This window comes from Colletotrichum acutatum (genome assembly GCF_030867785.1).
Source record: "Colletotrichum acutatum strain CBS 112980 chromosome Unknown BDZ83scaffold_16, whole genome shotgun sequence".
In the NCBI taxonomy this organism is placed as follows: Eukaryota; Fungi; Ascomycota; class Sordariomycetes; order Glomerellales; family Glomerellaceae; genus Colletotrichum; species Colletotrichum acutatum.
Window position 1 is genome coordinate 491,934 of NW_026849010.1, and position 15,176 is coordinate 507,109.

The 15,176-nt window shown below is 55.6% G+C and overlaps 4 protein-coding genes across 4 annotated transcripts; 3 read left to right on the forward strand and 1 right to left on the reverse strand.

Moving 5' to 3' along the window:
* Window positions 1–1,425: 1,425 nt before the first annotated feature.
* Window positions 1,426–3,072, forward strand: BDZ83DRAFT_570147 (uncharacterized protein; the record flags this gene model as incomplete). Its single annotated transcript, XM_060504270.1, has 1 exon — window positions 1,426–3,072. The coding sequence occupies one exon, from the start codon at window positions 1,426–1,428 to the stop codon at window positions 3,070–3,072; it is 1,647 nt and encodes a 548-aa protein (XP_060368736.1).
* Window positions 3,073–7,029: 3,957 nt separating this feature from the next.
* On the forward strand, window positions 7,030–10,030 carry BDZ83DRAFT_648629 (helix-loop-helix DNA-binding domain-containing protein; the record flags this gene model as incomplete). The annotated part of the gene is made up of 2 exons (XM_060510198.1): window positions 7,030–7,875; window positions 7,928–10,030. The coding sequence occupies 2 exons, from the start codon at window positions 7,030–7,032 to the stop codon at window positions 10,028–10,030; spliced, it is 2,949 nt and encodes a 982-aa protein (XP_060368737.1).
* A 2,002-nt stretch (window positions 10,031–12,032) lies between these two features.
* Window positions 12,033–12,441, reverse strand: BDZ83DRAFT_117650 (uncharacterized protein). Its single transcript, XM_060501134.1, has one exon. It carries the CDS (start codon window positions 12,317–12,319, stop codon window positions 12,089–12,091), a length of 231 nt encoding a protein of 76 aa, XP_060368738.1. The 5' UTR covers window positions 12,320–12,441; the 3' UTR covers window positions 12,033–12,088.
* A 152-nt stretch (window positions 12,442–12,593) lies between these two features.
* Window positions 12,594–14,982, forward strand: BDZ83DRAFT_570182 (neutral/alkaline non-lysosomal ceramidase; the record flags this gene model as incomplete). The annotated part of the gene is made up of 4 exons (XM_060504274.1): window positions 12,594–13,190; window positions 13,239–13,769; window positions 13,825–14,337; window positions 14,386–14,982. The coding sequence occupies 4 exons, from the start codon at window positions 12,594–12,596 to the stop codon at window positions 14,980–14,982; spliced, it is 2,238 nt and encodes a 745-aa protein (XP_060368739.1).
* Between the last annotated feature and the right edge of the window lie 194 nt (window positions 14,983–15,176).

The window sequence follows — 15,176 nt, forward strand, 5'->3', positions numbered from 1 at the left end:
GATGCATTCGCCGATGGTTTTGTCGGTTGAGCTCCGCGGGTTGAACACCACAGCCTCCTTTCTTCAGAGTCTATCCCAAAACCATTATGCGTGGCGCTGATTCGACAAGCTGGCTCTTGTTTCTTCGATCAAGAGTCCCATCCCGCCGTTTCCATCACACCCAGAGGTGCCAGACCGGCAACGACCGGCTGGAAGGGTGTAAGGAACCACGGAACGCTCCATTGGGCAAAGCGAATAAGCATCGCTCGGACAAAGTCTGTTTTCTTCATTGTTGCTTTGATGACTCGCGAAGGGTTGTTCGCTACCCGCCGAAAGCGAACGGGCATCCACCCGTGCTCGCCCAAGGTTTTCCCCTCCGTCGTGGATGAGAAACAGGAGCAACTCAACTTAACGGTTCGAACGGGCAGAAACAAAGTCAACGTTCCATCGGTCGATGTCGCTCGATGGCAGAAGAACAGCGTCGGTCCTATCACGGTGATGAAGTTACGATCATCACGCTTTAATGCTGCCCGCAATGTGAAATCACACTTGGGCAGAGATCCCATTCGAGGACGCCTGTGATGCGATGCCCCAGAGGGCAAGGCCAGTGCAATAACGTTGTGCCCTATTGCAGCAGCTCATGCGGTCAGAAAGAGATAGTGATGGGGCCAACGCAGGGATGGCCTTCCCGCTGCCGGGACTTGGGCCTGGAATCGGGGGACTGGATTCGCTTTGCTGTGTCCCCTTGGACAGTCGAGATTGAAGAGACTGAGAGACAGGATGAGAAGCGAGGACGACAGGCGGAACCACCTGAACAGCTGACCTGGGAGCCGCTCCTCTTTTTTCACCACTGTTCACGAAAAACCACGGTGATTCCGACTCTCAGTGGTCAACCATTTTGGGGCCATGGCAGGGCATGGCAGGACATGGTTAATTGCCCTGCGAGGACGAATTGAGTTGCCAGAGTTCTTGTTGAACGACAATGAAGGGTGGCACGGCGCGGGGTTGGATCAACTTGGATGTGACGGAGCAACCCAATCATGCCCCCGGCAGCCATCCTCGGCGCTTACGGCCCCCTGCCATCACGTCGATCCGTCCAACCACATCTCGGGAAGCCCTTGATGCTCCCGCCTCCTCTGCAGACGACATTAATAGCCACGAGCCATTTTGGGCGCTATTTTATCGTCGCCATCATGCAAGTGCGACCGCTTCGCAGGCGTCGTGCCTGGGTGTTCAGCAAGTCAGAGTCCAGAGCACACGGTCAGCGCCAATCTCGACGCACTGCCGAACCTCACCAGCCGCTATATACCCTTTGTACGCCGCATATCCGTGCCTTTCCATGTAACTTCTCCATCACAATGTGTTTCGGACCCTCCTCCAGGAGGTAAGATCATCAAAGCTGGATTTGACTTTTTAAAAGAGTTGCGGTGTCCTCACCACCTCACCATGAAACCCGTCCAAGCCCTTCTTAACTCGTGTCCTCGACTTCACTTCTTGTCCCTCGTTCTTTTCATCTTCTTTTGCAGCAGCTACATCACACTCGCAGCCCCGTCACCGTCTGTCCTGGAGACTCGCAGCAATAACAACCCGTTGAACATTGATTGGGATCCCGCACCATCACCAGAGGACGGACCGCCTGCATCTGCAAACGCTCTCAGAGACCCTGCATATCTCCCTTACCAGATCGGCGCCATCGTCGGTTCCTACGGAGTATCATTGGTGCTGGTCGCCGGTCTGTTGCTCGTACTATCGAAAAGACGTCGTGAGGCCCTCACTGCCGGTGACGACGAGGTGAACTTTGAGGGTGGACTTGAAGAGCCACTCGACGATCCAAAGTCACCCCCGAAACTCACCCTTGAGGTGCCGAGTTCCCCCAGGAGCATTCCCCGGAGTCCCGTCCGCAACTTTTCGTATCCCGGTGCCGAGGAATACCAGACTCCGGAATATCCAACTCCCCAGACCCCTTACGTTAACCCAACACCAACGTCAACGCTTCAGGCGCCCGGAATAGACTTTACCGTGGACCAGAGAATCGTCGCCAAAGATAAGAAAATGGCACAAACGCAACTTGAGGAGATGTACAAGTACGTGATGGAGCAGGAGGAGGCCAAACTGCAGGGCATCAAGCTGGAAGGGTCACCGGTACTTTCGGCCAACCCTCAGCTACCAACACCGACGAATGCCAGCTTTAGCAAGTCGTCCTTGAGGAAGGAAAAGCACAAGCCAGGCAACCTGAACCTGGCAGAGGAGAAGCCAGAGAAGAAGCAGTCAAGAGCCTCATCCATCTTCTCGGCGCTGCGCTCTCCCAAGAAGGACAAGAACGTTCGAGGCATCAGCATTTCGTCACCAATCATGACGCCCATGACAGGAACTTTCCCGAGACAGGAGGCTCAAGAGATGAACACCATACCGCCGCGGCAGTACGCGCCGCCCCCGCCTCCCCCAGTGCCCATGAGCCAGATGCAGATGCCGTACGGGGTACACCAGCACAATGGCCAGGTATCACCCGTCAGCCCAGACCACTCCCCGGAGAGCACCCAGAGCATTGACGAGCGGATCGGCGGCCAAATCCCTATCGGTCACGTCCGCAAGCCGTCCGCGGCGCCCTCCGAAATGGACCCCAACTCGGCCGTCTCGGAGCGGTCGACCGCGCCGCTCATCGGGCTCCCGCAATCCCCGAAGCCGGGCGCCCGATTCAGCTCCACCCTACCCTCATCCCCGAAGCCGGGATCCTCGTTCCAGCTCCCCGCCTCGCCCCTGCCAGGAGCCGGGTTCCGGTCCAAGGCCCCGTCGGCAGTCCGCACTGGCGGATCCTTGCCTCTGCGCGCGTACGAGCCTGCTCTGAGCTCGCCGTCGCTGGCATCGCAGACCACCAAGCAGACTGTGTTCACGCGCACGGGACCTCTGTCGCCGTCGGGAGCACGCACACCGGCTACCGGCATGGCGGTGCCGTACTCGCCTTACCAGCCTTTCACGCCTTGCGTGCCCATGACGCCGTCTCTCATCACCAAGGCTGACCGGAAGAGGATGAAGAAGCTGGAGCCCAAGACGCCGACATTGGAGATGGTCAGGAGTGATGATGACATCTGGTAAACGGGAGCCGTTGGGCAGGTCGCCGGGCAGTTAGAACAGGAGAGTACGGATAGGGGGCAAAATACCCATATAGACTGTGGATAACGCAAAGCAGGGCCTGGCGGGCGACCGTAGGGTAATGTCATGATGAAATGTTTTTTTTCCTTTTTGGAAATGGGATGAAGGAGAGGGGAACAGAAAGAGTGCGAGGAAGAGGAAGAGAGAGACGTTTCTTGGCGTTGTCTCCTGATTGGATCTTAGTTTTCCTCCATCGGATTTTTATCGCATATACGCAAAATACCATTCTACATAGGAAGAAAGGGAAAGACGAGGGGGTTCCGGATCAATGATCAGAGTTTATGACAAGAGTCAGTACGCGCAGGACAAAGGCAAGATGATCTGTCATGCCCTCCTCTCTGGAACGAGACGATCTACGGATTGCATCCAGGTATTTAATGATTAAGTTTTTATTTTCTGCCCTCCTTTTTGAGCTCGCATTCTGCAGTGCTATACGGATGTGCAATTCAGGGTTCGTGCCATGCGTGTCAAGGACGAATAGGCGTTTCAGATGGTCTAAACGGAGGGTTGAGGGATTGTCTCTAGTGTCTCGGATGAGGGAGGGGTAATAAGTAGTACTCAGTTGGTTCAGTCACAGTGAGAGACGAGGGAGCCAAAGAGCGTGTATTGATCGGCAGGCAGATGGTAGGCACACGAAAGGTTAACTGGTGGCTGTCAACGTCACCAGTGAGGGGACAGATGTTATCCAGACTTTAAGCAGTCTTGCTGGGTCTTTGGAAGTTGCTGAAGACGTTGAAGCACGAGGTCCAACGGGCCGGAGGGATAGTTAGAGGCCAAGGTCAAGCAACCGTCAAGCGTGTTTGCGGGGTGCGTAGGTGGGATGCTTGGCCTTTCTGCATTCTTTGGTGGTGTTGTGGCAGGCTCAAGCAGGGTGAGTCGCAGCCGTGCTCCATTGTGAGACACTCACTGAGGCGCTGGATGTGAATCAGAAGGGCGAGGTGTGCAAGGTGTGTTGTGTGTGTGGTGGACGGGGGAGGGGCATGAGAGTGAGCACTGAGAGTCTGCGCCAGAGACAGGCACACACGCACATTGGTAGAGACGGGCGAAGACACCTCACGGTCCACCAGTCGAGGACACGGCCCCAGCCTGGAAGAGAAGCATGAAGCACCAGAAGGACCGTGACGCGCGCGCGCGCGCTTGTGAGGGGGAGATGAGAGACATATCCGTACACGAGAAACACACCTGAAGGTTGAAAGAGCCCAAGAAAAGAAGGAAAAGCGAAGAGAGACAGAAACCGAGGCGCCACCGGTGAGCAAGGTGATTGATAGTGGAAAAGCCACAGCTGCTTTCAGCCTTTCAGCACCGGAGATACTGGAACTAGCGAGCTCTACTAGCTTACGGCTGATGTCTCTCTCGAGTCTCAGTCTAGTGAAGGGCCGCTGGGGGGCGAAGTTTTCTTTTCCTTTCATCTTTCTTCAGGTGTCTTGCAGGTTTTTGTGATTTGGCGACCCAACGCTACGGCGAGCGCCGGTGAGTCTTGGCCCATCGAGGGTCGAAGTACGGACTACAGTAGTACAGACCACAGATAGATACGGAGTACGGATACTTGGAAGATCAATAACAACTGAAGAGAAACGGGGGGGATCGCAAATGAAAGTGTGGAGACGTAAAAAGGCTAGGGCAGAAAAATGCCCGTCGTCATCATGGGACACCCATCGAGCTGAGCTGGAGTTTGGGCGGTGATCCTGGCTGGTTGGTGTTTGTGACGAGGAGGAGCTGAGCAACGTGAGATCCCTACGAGTACGGATTCAGGCAAGAAGCGATGAGCTATGAGACTTTTACGTAGAAACGGGACGTATTTGTGAACAGCGCTTGCAGTACCTACTCGGCAGTCTGCAGTGGAATCCTATAGGAGTTCAAGACTCGGTATCAAGCGATAGTTTCGGTCCGTAACCGTAGACAGCATGTGGAAGCGTTGGGCTACCAAGGCGTTCCCGGCTCGCGGGTGGCCCCCTCTCATCCGAAGGGTGAACTCTCACACACTTCTCTCACTCTTGACTTGTCCCTCATGCCTTTTTTCCCAGTTCCTACGCGCGCCACGGCGCAGTGTTTCTTGGCAGTAAGTGGCGTTTCTGGAGTGGGGAAGCGTGGAAGATGAGCGATGCGTACCTATGGTGAGTGAGCAAGTGAGATTGTGTGTGAGAGCCTGAGAGGAGAAGGAGGGACGCTTGTCACTGACAGAGAATCAGAGAGGGCGGCCGGCGCGGTGTTCCTGGTCCCCCGGGGCTCCATGACCAGTCCCATCCGGCATCTCCCAGCGCTGATCCAAGACTCAGACTGCCCTGTGCCAGACTTTTGGCGTCCCACATCGTTGCGAGTGAGACTGTGAGATTTGCGAGTGTGAGTTCTTTGCTCATCTACCTTCCCTGGCCTGGCCTGGCCTGGCGCGCTTGGATGAGTACCTATTGAGCGATGCCCGAGGTACCTAAGATAAGGTCGGTACCTGAAGGGGAGTCAGGGCGGGCGGGCGAGCGAGCGGACAGACGGGAGGAAGGTATCGTCTCATATTAAAGAACGCGTGAGGATACGTACCTGCTGTCAAAGTGCGAGTGGACCTTCTCCGAATTGCCAGCCGGCGGGATCATTGCCGGCAGCCGTCAGTATCGAGATTTGGGAGTACTTCCCCTTCACAACTCATGAAGCAGATGGTGCAGACCTGGCAGGAAGGAAGTGTTGGCAGCAGCATCCCGGGTTTGCAAAACAGCGAAGCAGGGACGAGTCGGCGGCTGCAGTACGTACTACCAAGGCATAGGTAAGGTATTTGATGGTGGTCAAACCAAATGTGGGAAGGAGTCGGTACGGACAGCGGGCGGGCTACGGGTCGTAGAAGGTGCCTAGGACTGGTCCTTCCTGCGTCGAGTCTAAGGGTAGGTACGATCCACGGATGATTGGTGGCAGCCTGTAGGAAGTGAGGAAAGCACCAAGGTACGGAGTACTTGGTGCGAATACGTACCTGACGAGAGATGGATCATTGGCAAGGACGGGCAGGGACGGGTGGTGGTCTGGGCTCCTGCAGTTTCTGGGCTCATATCAGGCGTAGTTTCTAGATAATCGTACGATGCTCCCCCGTTTCCTTCTCTCTCCCAATTCTCTGCTTCCCTCTTTCGCTCTCCTTCGACCCTCCCACCCGATTTCGATTTCGATTTCGATTGACTGCCCTCCACCCGCTGACTGGTACTGTCAAACCGCAATTGAGCATCTCGAATTGTTCGACGGAGTGTCCGTACAGACAAACAAAAGTACGACTACAGAATAATCTCTCTGCACTGCACGTTGAATGTGCATGCATCGGAAAGGAACATCAAGCAACCACCGAGTCCCCCGACACACACACACACAAACACAACTTGACATCCCCACCCCTCTTTCTCTTCCCTCCCTCGACGCTCGACCTGCAGCCTGGCCCTGAGAGCAGTGGCCCACCCCCAGCAAGTCCCGTCAATTCGCTGCGTCGCATCCGTGAGAGGAAAAATAAGGCACCGCAAAACCAGACCAGCGTCATACGACTTCGACCCTCTCGCTTGTTTTCCCTCTGGGTCTCTCCGTTCTGCCTCCCGGCTGACACCACTCCTCCATCCCCATCTGTCCATCGCCTTCCGCCGACAGTCGTACGACCAGACATTCTTCCCGCTCAGCACCACGCCGCTGATTGCCGTCAATTGCTCTCGCATTCCCGATACCTCACTACCTCGCCCAAAAGACACGACCAATCTCTGGCCCCTGCGGCGTCGTCCACCGATCCCGTCGCTGCTCGCCGGCCACTCACATCGAGTCCCGCTCTAGATTCCGGGACCTGGCCCCCATTCCCAGCGCCGAGCGCACCCAAAGAATCCCAGGCCCGTCCCGACTTCGATGAATTGAGCATCAGCCCATAGGTGCATATTTTGACCGCTCTGCAACATGGCGGACCAGGATCCCAACGCCTTATTTGGCCTCGACGACTCGAACCTCGGCGTGCCCCCGTCGTTCCTCGACGACTCGGACGGCCAGAACGTCAAATCTGACCGAACTGGATCCAGCATCGCCAACGACAATCAGGTCTACTACGACGCAAACAATTGGTCCTTTCAAGACACACCCCCGTACGACTCCTACAACATCGCTGCCGTCACCACCGCCGCTGGCGCCACTCCTCTCTTCCAGACTGCCGCTCCGTGGGATTTCTCTCCGAATAACCAACACCATCAACACGGCCCTCCCGCCGTCACTTCCGGTCTTGATCACTCGACTCTCGCTCAGGTTGGCTTCTATGCCGCTCCCCCTCCCGCCCCCAACAACCAGCAATCCCATCGAGGAGGCCAACCACACACCCTCCCGCAAGAGACCCTGAGTACCCTGACTCCCGCCCAGCAGGAAAAGCTCAGAAATATCGCCATGCCCGCCCATCTTCAGTATCAATCTCCCAAGAGCGAGCCGAGCCCCGGATCCGCCACCAGCGACCACAAGGCAGCAGGACTGTCGTCTCCCGATGCCCACGACTCCAGCAAGGCCAGCAGGAAGCGCAAGTCTTCGGCTGATGTCGACGACGATGAGGAGGAGGATGAGGATGGTCAGCCTATCAAGAAGACGGCCCATAACATGATTGAGAAGAGGTATCGCACTAATCTCAATGATAAGATTGCCGCGCTCCGAGATAGCGTTCCTAGTCTGAGGATCATGTCCAAGAGTGCCAGGGGAGAAGACACGACCGAAGATCGCGAGGAACTTCACGGCTTGACGCCAGCCCACAAGCTCAACAAGGCTACAGTAAGTCGAAAAGACGAAGTGTTCTGAAGAGACATTTGACTGACAATCGCAGGTCTTGAGCAAAGCCACCGAGTACATCCGCCATTTGGAGAAGAGGAATAACCGTCTCTGCGACGAGAACCATGCTATGCAGAATAGAATCGCCGCCTTTGAGAAGCTTTTCATGGCTGGTGCGATGAATGGCGCGATGAGCCCTCTCCAGCAACCGCCGACTCCTATGCAGTACCCTCAGGATCAGTACATGAGCACCCCTATCGGAACGCCGCGTGGCGAGTCTGCACAAGGCATGATTCCTGTGCCCGACGACATGAAGCGTATTATTTCTGCTCAAATGGCGGCTGGTCAGCCATACCCCATGCCGCAGCAAAATTACCGCGGAAACCCCAACGTCATGCGACAACAACAAATCCAGCAACAGCAGCAGCAGCAACAGATGCAGCAACAAGGACGATGGGGCAACAGCAGTCAGTACTTCGGCAAGTTGATGGTTGGCTCGCTGGCCGGCCTCATGATTGTCGAGGCTGTGCGAGAGAACGAGCAGAGCAACGACACGCCCGAAGGCCGCGGTCTCTTCGCCCTGCCCATCCAACTGCTCAGCTATCTCGGATCGACTTCTCACATGCACATTGGCGGCTACTACATCTCTCCCGCTCAGATCATCTCGCATCTGAAACTTCTGTTTTTCCTTGGCACTTGCTTGTGGGTCTTCGTGCCCTCGCTCTTCGTACCATCTGAGAAGAAGCCCAAGAAGGCGCAACGTCTTCGGGAGTCGCTTCAGGCCGCTGGTTCCGTTGCATCCCCGATTCACGTCCGTCGCCAAGCGTGGTTGACTGCTATTCAGACCGTCTGGGTTCCCCAGCACAACTTCTTCCTCGAAGCTGCCGCTCTGATCATGAAGACGATGAAGCTGAGCATGCGCAACGCTATCGGTGTCCACGGCTACCAGATGCTCACTGGTCTCACTGAAGAGCAGGAGGCTGCTCGTGTCAAGGCTTGGTCAATTGCATTGGATGCCCAGCTCGCAGGAGGCGATGTTGAGATCAACAAGAGTCGTCTGACCCTTACCCTTCTGGCATCAGGCACCCTTCCCGATACCCCTTCCCGTCTAATGCTCAAGGCTCTTCACGTCCGTGTTCTTCTCTGGGATCTTGGTGCCAAGGGACTTCATAACATTGTCGCCAAGAAGGTCGCCCGCTCTCTCTGGAATGAGGCGAGAAACCAGAACCGTGTTCTTTCGCAGCTGCGCCGTAACTCTGAGCAGGTCGACGATGATCTCCCCGAGCACCTGGCCGCCCTTATCGAGCAAGAATGCGACGACGTCCTCAACAACAGCGTTGTCCAGCGAGCCTACAACCTGGCATGGAACCTATCGACTACCGAAGGAGTTACCGAGCACAACGACGGAATGGACACCGTTGTCGACGACCAGGCTGTTCGATCCCCACTGGATGCTGTTGCTGCCTGGTGGTCGAGCCAGACCATCCAGCGTGCCTTGATCACCAGTCTCGAGGCAAGCAAGGACGATGGTGATGCGCCGAGGGTAGTGTCAACCTGCTTGACTACCGCCCTCAAGACTTCTCCTATCGGCTCAGGTGTGCAGGCGCGCGCTCTGGTGGCCCGCGCCGTGCTCGTTGATGAGAAGCGAGGAGCCAACATTGCCGCTGCCCTCCAGAACATTAAGCCGACCAGCGAGCAAAAGTCCCTCAGCAAGATTGCCGCCATTATCGACTCGTCGTCTACCGCCCAATCGCCCGATGTCCAGATGGCGCTCGACTGTGCCATGGCCATTGCCCACCTCCAACGTGCCAAGCTGGCGGCTACCCCATCGCAAAAGGGGTTCGGAATCATCGAGAAGATTGCCCGCCCTAGCGCTACCGCCAACATGTCTCTCCTTGGATGCACCGCTCTCTTCAAGCTCATGGAAGAACTATATGCACAACAGTCATCTTCTGACAACTTTAGTACATCTCTTGAGCGCGTCGCCGGTAGTCTCCGTATCTGGATTGGCAGCGCTCCTGGCGAAAAGTGTGGCCTGGAGCAGGACGTCCGCCACAAGATGGTGGACCGATGCCTCAGCATCACCAAGAGCGTTGTCGGTATGGAGACTGATACGGGCTACGGTAGTATGAGCGAGTGTGAAGAAGATGGGTGTTGACGGAGGTGTATGTTTTGTGGTATATCAAGAGGCGGTATCTCCCCTTATTTACATACTAGAACCATCTTATTTCCTTTATATCGTTGTACTCTCTATGGATAGGGCATGGGGCTCGGCGTCACTATTTGGGAGGACGTACGTCTTGGACTGGCGTTTATTTTGCAAGGGAAGCAACGAGACTTACGGCTGGAAAAGGACGGAACCAGCGGATTTTGCATGAGCAGAGACGGGACGTCGCATTTGACTGACATTGAACTCTCACGCGGACTGTCACGGAATGGGACAGGAGAAGGAGACGGACGGTACGGTCTGGGGATATATACAAGTCGGCTCAAAAAGTTGCGATGGAAAACTTTCTCTTTCTCTGTAATACGCGGGCCATGGGGTCTGCCATTATGTAGAATCAATATCGACGATGTGTTCGTTGCATTCAATCCTGATGCTTTATCTGGAGTTTGTTCGTGGGTGACGTTGAGGTGCAGCGGGGTGATGGAGGGCATACTGGAACTTTGCCCCGTTCCAGTCAGCTGTCTCCGTGAGGGTTGCAACGAGGGGCATGTCACTCCGTCATGGAGGGCATAAGCGACTTTCCTCTTTCAACATGGGCGGGCTGTCACTACACTCTGCTCAAGTCATTGAGGATCGAGATGAAAAGGGGGATTTGACGAGAAGATGAAAGGAAAGCATGCGATGTCTGGTGGTTTTTGGAGACGACGCTGACGTTGATGGTGTTTTCTAGGACCTAATGGAAAGACTTTGGATGGGACTGGGCAGTGTTTAAGAGGAGACGCTGGGGAGAGGGCAAGGACTCGAAGAGAGATACATCATACGGTTAGGGATGAGATGGGCCGAATTGGATGGAGAATCGGTATTGAGCAAGTACTCTTTCTGCATTCGCACACCTGGGAGCAAGGGAAATGGAAAGGCCAAGTACATCTAATTGCTGCAAGTTTATCGGTGTCTCTCGGTGCAGGCAGTCGAGGAGATGAACCCGCTTTTTGCTCCCTTGGGCCCACGGCAAGGGCCCTGGGCTTCAGGTGATCGTGGGTACTTGAGGTACGTCTCCACCTTTCAAAGGTGCATGAGACCAGGACCCCCTAACCCGGCCAAAGATACTGGCACGTTAAACACGACAACAACACACTGCATAGGATGGACCTTGGCACCCACCACACACCACACACCTCAAGCATTCAACAAGGGACGGATAGCTAAGGCAGGGAGATGGGTAGTCGCACAGTTCGAGCTGCACTAAACACACTAGAGACTGCTAGCAGCAACGGTCACTAGACTTATCGGATCCGAACCGTCAAACCCAACGTCCGTCCGTCCTTTTCCTTGTCCCGCCCGGCACATGATCGCCTGAATGGGAACGGCGACAGGGCCTTTTGCCAGGTCATCGAGAGAGGTTGCAGCAATGGCCTGCTAGAACGGGTCTCGAGTGCCGCCCGACATGTGAGTTGTTATCGGTCCCTTGAAGAATTGGTTCGCAAAGCGCATATCTGACTCCCATGTCTATCAGTCTATCTACAAAACCATGCGGCGATTAGCGCTAATATTGGACTGCCGAGTCATCCCTCGCTTCTGATGCATCTCGATATCAAAGCTGCCTTATCATCCAAACTCTAGCATGCCCTGAGGCTGAGTTCGACGGCCAAGCCCAAGGCCCTGAAAAGTGTCAAAGCCGGGGAAATGTCTTGGAGGCGGGTGCTTAGTCTTGTTGTTTGCCACGAGCTGGACGCTTGTTCGAGCGAAGCATCTGCGAACATCCTCGACAACCTAGCTCGTGCTTCTCATCCTCCCTCTCAGCATCAAATCGGAACCCATCCTGCCGAGGGGAATACGCCCTCCCTCGCGGTCATCGCCCTCCAAAACTCCAAAAAGCTAGCATTGGCCTGCCCAATGGCGATAGCAACTGACCCCAAATTGCAACTCCCCGCACCCTGATGGCAACCACACCATAATCTCCAAGTCCAATCAGATATCGACATCACCGGGCGCCATGTGACGCAAGATTGCATCTGGCAAGGGCAAATGCTCATCTCTCAGACTGGCTCGTCACTTTTCTGAGAGACGCGAGAGTTGACCGCTTGCTACCTCGCGTGCCTCGCTCCCTTCACTGGGCCCCTCAGGCCTTCTCTTGCCCTCTCTGGTCTCTCTAGCTCGCTGCTCTGCCCTGATTTTCCATTGAGAATCGAGTATCGATGCCCCCCTAGCCTCCTCACTTGGGAATACCACCTGCCAGCTAATTAATGTTGCGCAGCCCATCAGGAGACACGGACAAATCATCGCGTCCGAACCATCGGCATACTTTCCCCTTCCCGTAAAACCGGCATTATGATAGCCAGGTACCCGTCCTGTTTGTTAGTCAGGAGCTCGGCTAGCTCACAGGAGCTCCAAATAACATGGAGGGGAAGACGATGTCCACGAGCCATGAGCTCGCCGAGGCGGGCCATAAAAGAGCGGGTGACACGCCCTGTTTGCCCGCAGTTCTCGAGCTCGGAAGCTTGAGTTCACAGACTGATTGCCAACGATGCCTCGTCACTCTCGTTCTGGCCTTGAGATGTCTAGACGTTCGTTCTTCGCCGTCTTTGCTTTGATCTCGTTCGTGCTGCTCGTCACCATCAGTCTCTCCCAGCTAGGAACTCGACAAGGTGCCACCCTCAAGTTTGAACGCAATGCCGACGGAGAGTGGCATGCCAAACCCAAGACGCGTGCCGCGGCGGGCGACAAGTACCTCCTTGGTGTTGGCAAGGCTGACATCACTGGTCCTGTCGTCGAAGTTGGCTTTGCAGGGTACGCTGATCTGAGCCAGGTCGGAACCGGTTTGAGACAGCGGATCTACAGCCGTGCTTTCATTGTCGGGGATGTGAGCAAGCCGAGCGATCGGTTCGTTTATCTTGTGCTTGATACTCAGAGTGGTGACACCGCCGTTCGCAAGGGCATTCTCGAGGGCGTTGCAGCTCTTGGATCGGGATACAGCGTGTATAACAAGAACAATGTTGCCGTGACAGGCACTCATAGCCACGCTGGCCCAGGAGCTTGGTTCAACTACCTCCTGCCGCAGGTCACCAGCTTGGGTTTTGACAAGCAGAGCTACCAGGCTATTGTTGACGGTGCAGTTCTGTCCATTAAGAGGGCGCACGAGTCTCTGCAAGAGGTACGTTGTTTATCTTCGAGAGATTCGCCTTTTGACTAACACTCCTAGGGGTACCTCGATGTCGGAACCACCGAAGTAACCGACGGCGCCATCAACCGCAGCTTATATGCCTACCTCAACAACCCCGCGGCAGAGAGGGCCAAGTACAGCGCTACTACCGACACGACCCTGACCCTCCTCCGCTTCCAGCGCGCCTCTGATGGCAAGAACATGGGCGTCCTCACCTGGTACCCAACCCACGGCACCTCGATCCTCCAGAACAGCACGCACGTAGCGGGCGACAACAAGGGTGTCGCGGCGTACCTTCTCGAGAAGGACCTCGCGAGTGACGCGAGCGCTGCACCTGGCTTCGTAGCCGGCTTCAGCCAGGCCAATGTCGGTGATACCACGCCCAACGTACTCGGCGCCTACTGCGATGATGGTTCCGGCCAGCAGTGTAGTCTGGAGAACAGCACCTGCGCCGACGGTAAGAGCCAGTCGTGCCATGGCAGGGGCCCCGCGTTCCAAAAGTTGGATCTTGGTATTTCGAGCTGCTACGAGATTGGACGTCGTCAATATGCCGGTGCCAAGTCTGTCTATGTAAGTTGTCATCCTGATGCGGGATCCAACATAGCTGATCAATCCTCCCTGTCAGAATGCCCTTGCTACGACTTCCACTCCTGTCACTGGCACCAGCGTCAAGTCCTCCCACTTCTTCCAAGACATGTCATATTTCAAGTTTCCTCTCGCAGACGGCACCACCGGCCAGACATGCCCTGCCGCCCTCGGCTACTCCTTTGCCGCGGGAACCTCAGATGGCCCCGGCGCCTTCGATTTCACACAGGCCGACTCTGGCACCCCCGATGCTAATCCTCTCTGGGCAGTCGTCTCCGGTCTTCTCAGGACGCCCAGCGCTGAGCAGGCTGCTTGTCAACAGCCGAAGCCTGTGTTGCTAGATGTTGGTGAGATGAGCACCCCGTATGCTTGGAGCCCCAATATTGTAGATATTCAGATGCTTCGTGTTGGACAGCTGGTCATCGTCGTTGCGCCTGGTGAGGCTACAACGATGAGTGGGCGGAGATGGAAGGCTGCAGTCAAGGAGGCCGCAAAGAGTATCCTTCCTAATGATCCTGTTGTTGTCCTCGGTGGTCCCGCCAATACCTATGCCGTAAGTTTTGCTAGCTTCTTTCTCTTGATAATCACTGACAATTTCCAGCACTACATTGCGACCCCCGAAGAGTACGCCATCCAGCGGTACGAAGGCGCATCAACCCTCTTCGGACCCAATACTCTCCCAGCCTACATCAACCTCACCGTCTCCAACATCGCCTACCTCTCCCCCTCCTCCACATCCACACCCCCAGCAGGCCCTTCGCCCCCAGACAATCGCGCCAACTCCCTCTCCTTCATCACTGGCGTTGTAGTAGACGGTGCGCCAGCAGGCCGCTCCTTCGGACAGGCCATCGGGCAGCCTTCGGCGTCGTATACTCGCGGCGCGGTAGTCAACGCCACGTTCCAAGCCGCGAACCCGCGAAATAACCTCAGGCTTGAGGAGACGTATGCCGCGGTTGAGCAGTTGCAAAGCGGTAAATGGGTGCAGATTAGGACCGACGCGGACTGGTTCCTTGTGTATACTTGGACGAGGACGAACTTCTTGCTTGGGTATAGTGAGGTTGTGATTAGTTGGGAGACTGGAACCAGTGATGGGGCTGGGCCGGGGACGTATCGGATCAAGTACTTTGGTGATTCGAAGCCGCTGATTGGGACCATCTCGGCTTTTGAGGGAACAAGTGGGAATTTCACTTTGGTTTAGGGGAGGGTAAGGGGGGCTGCTGATGATTATGGATTATGAGAGCTGGCTGGCTTCCGTAGTGATGAATCGTAATGTCTTTTTCTCACGGATGCTTACTGCCCCATTTCTTCCAAGTTGAAGCTGACTCTTGCCAACGCTCGTTGGACAGCCCGCCCGTCTTGCATAATGATGCAGTCACCTCCAGGAACGTACTC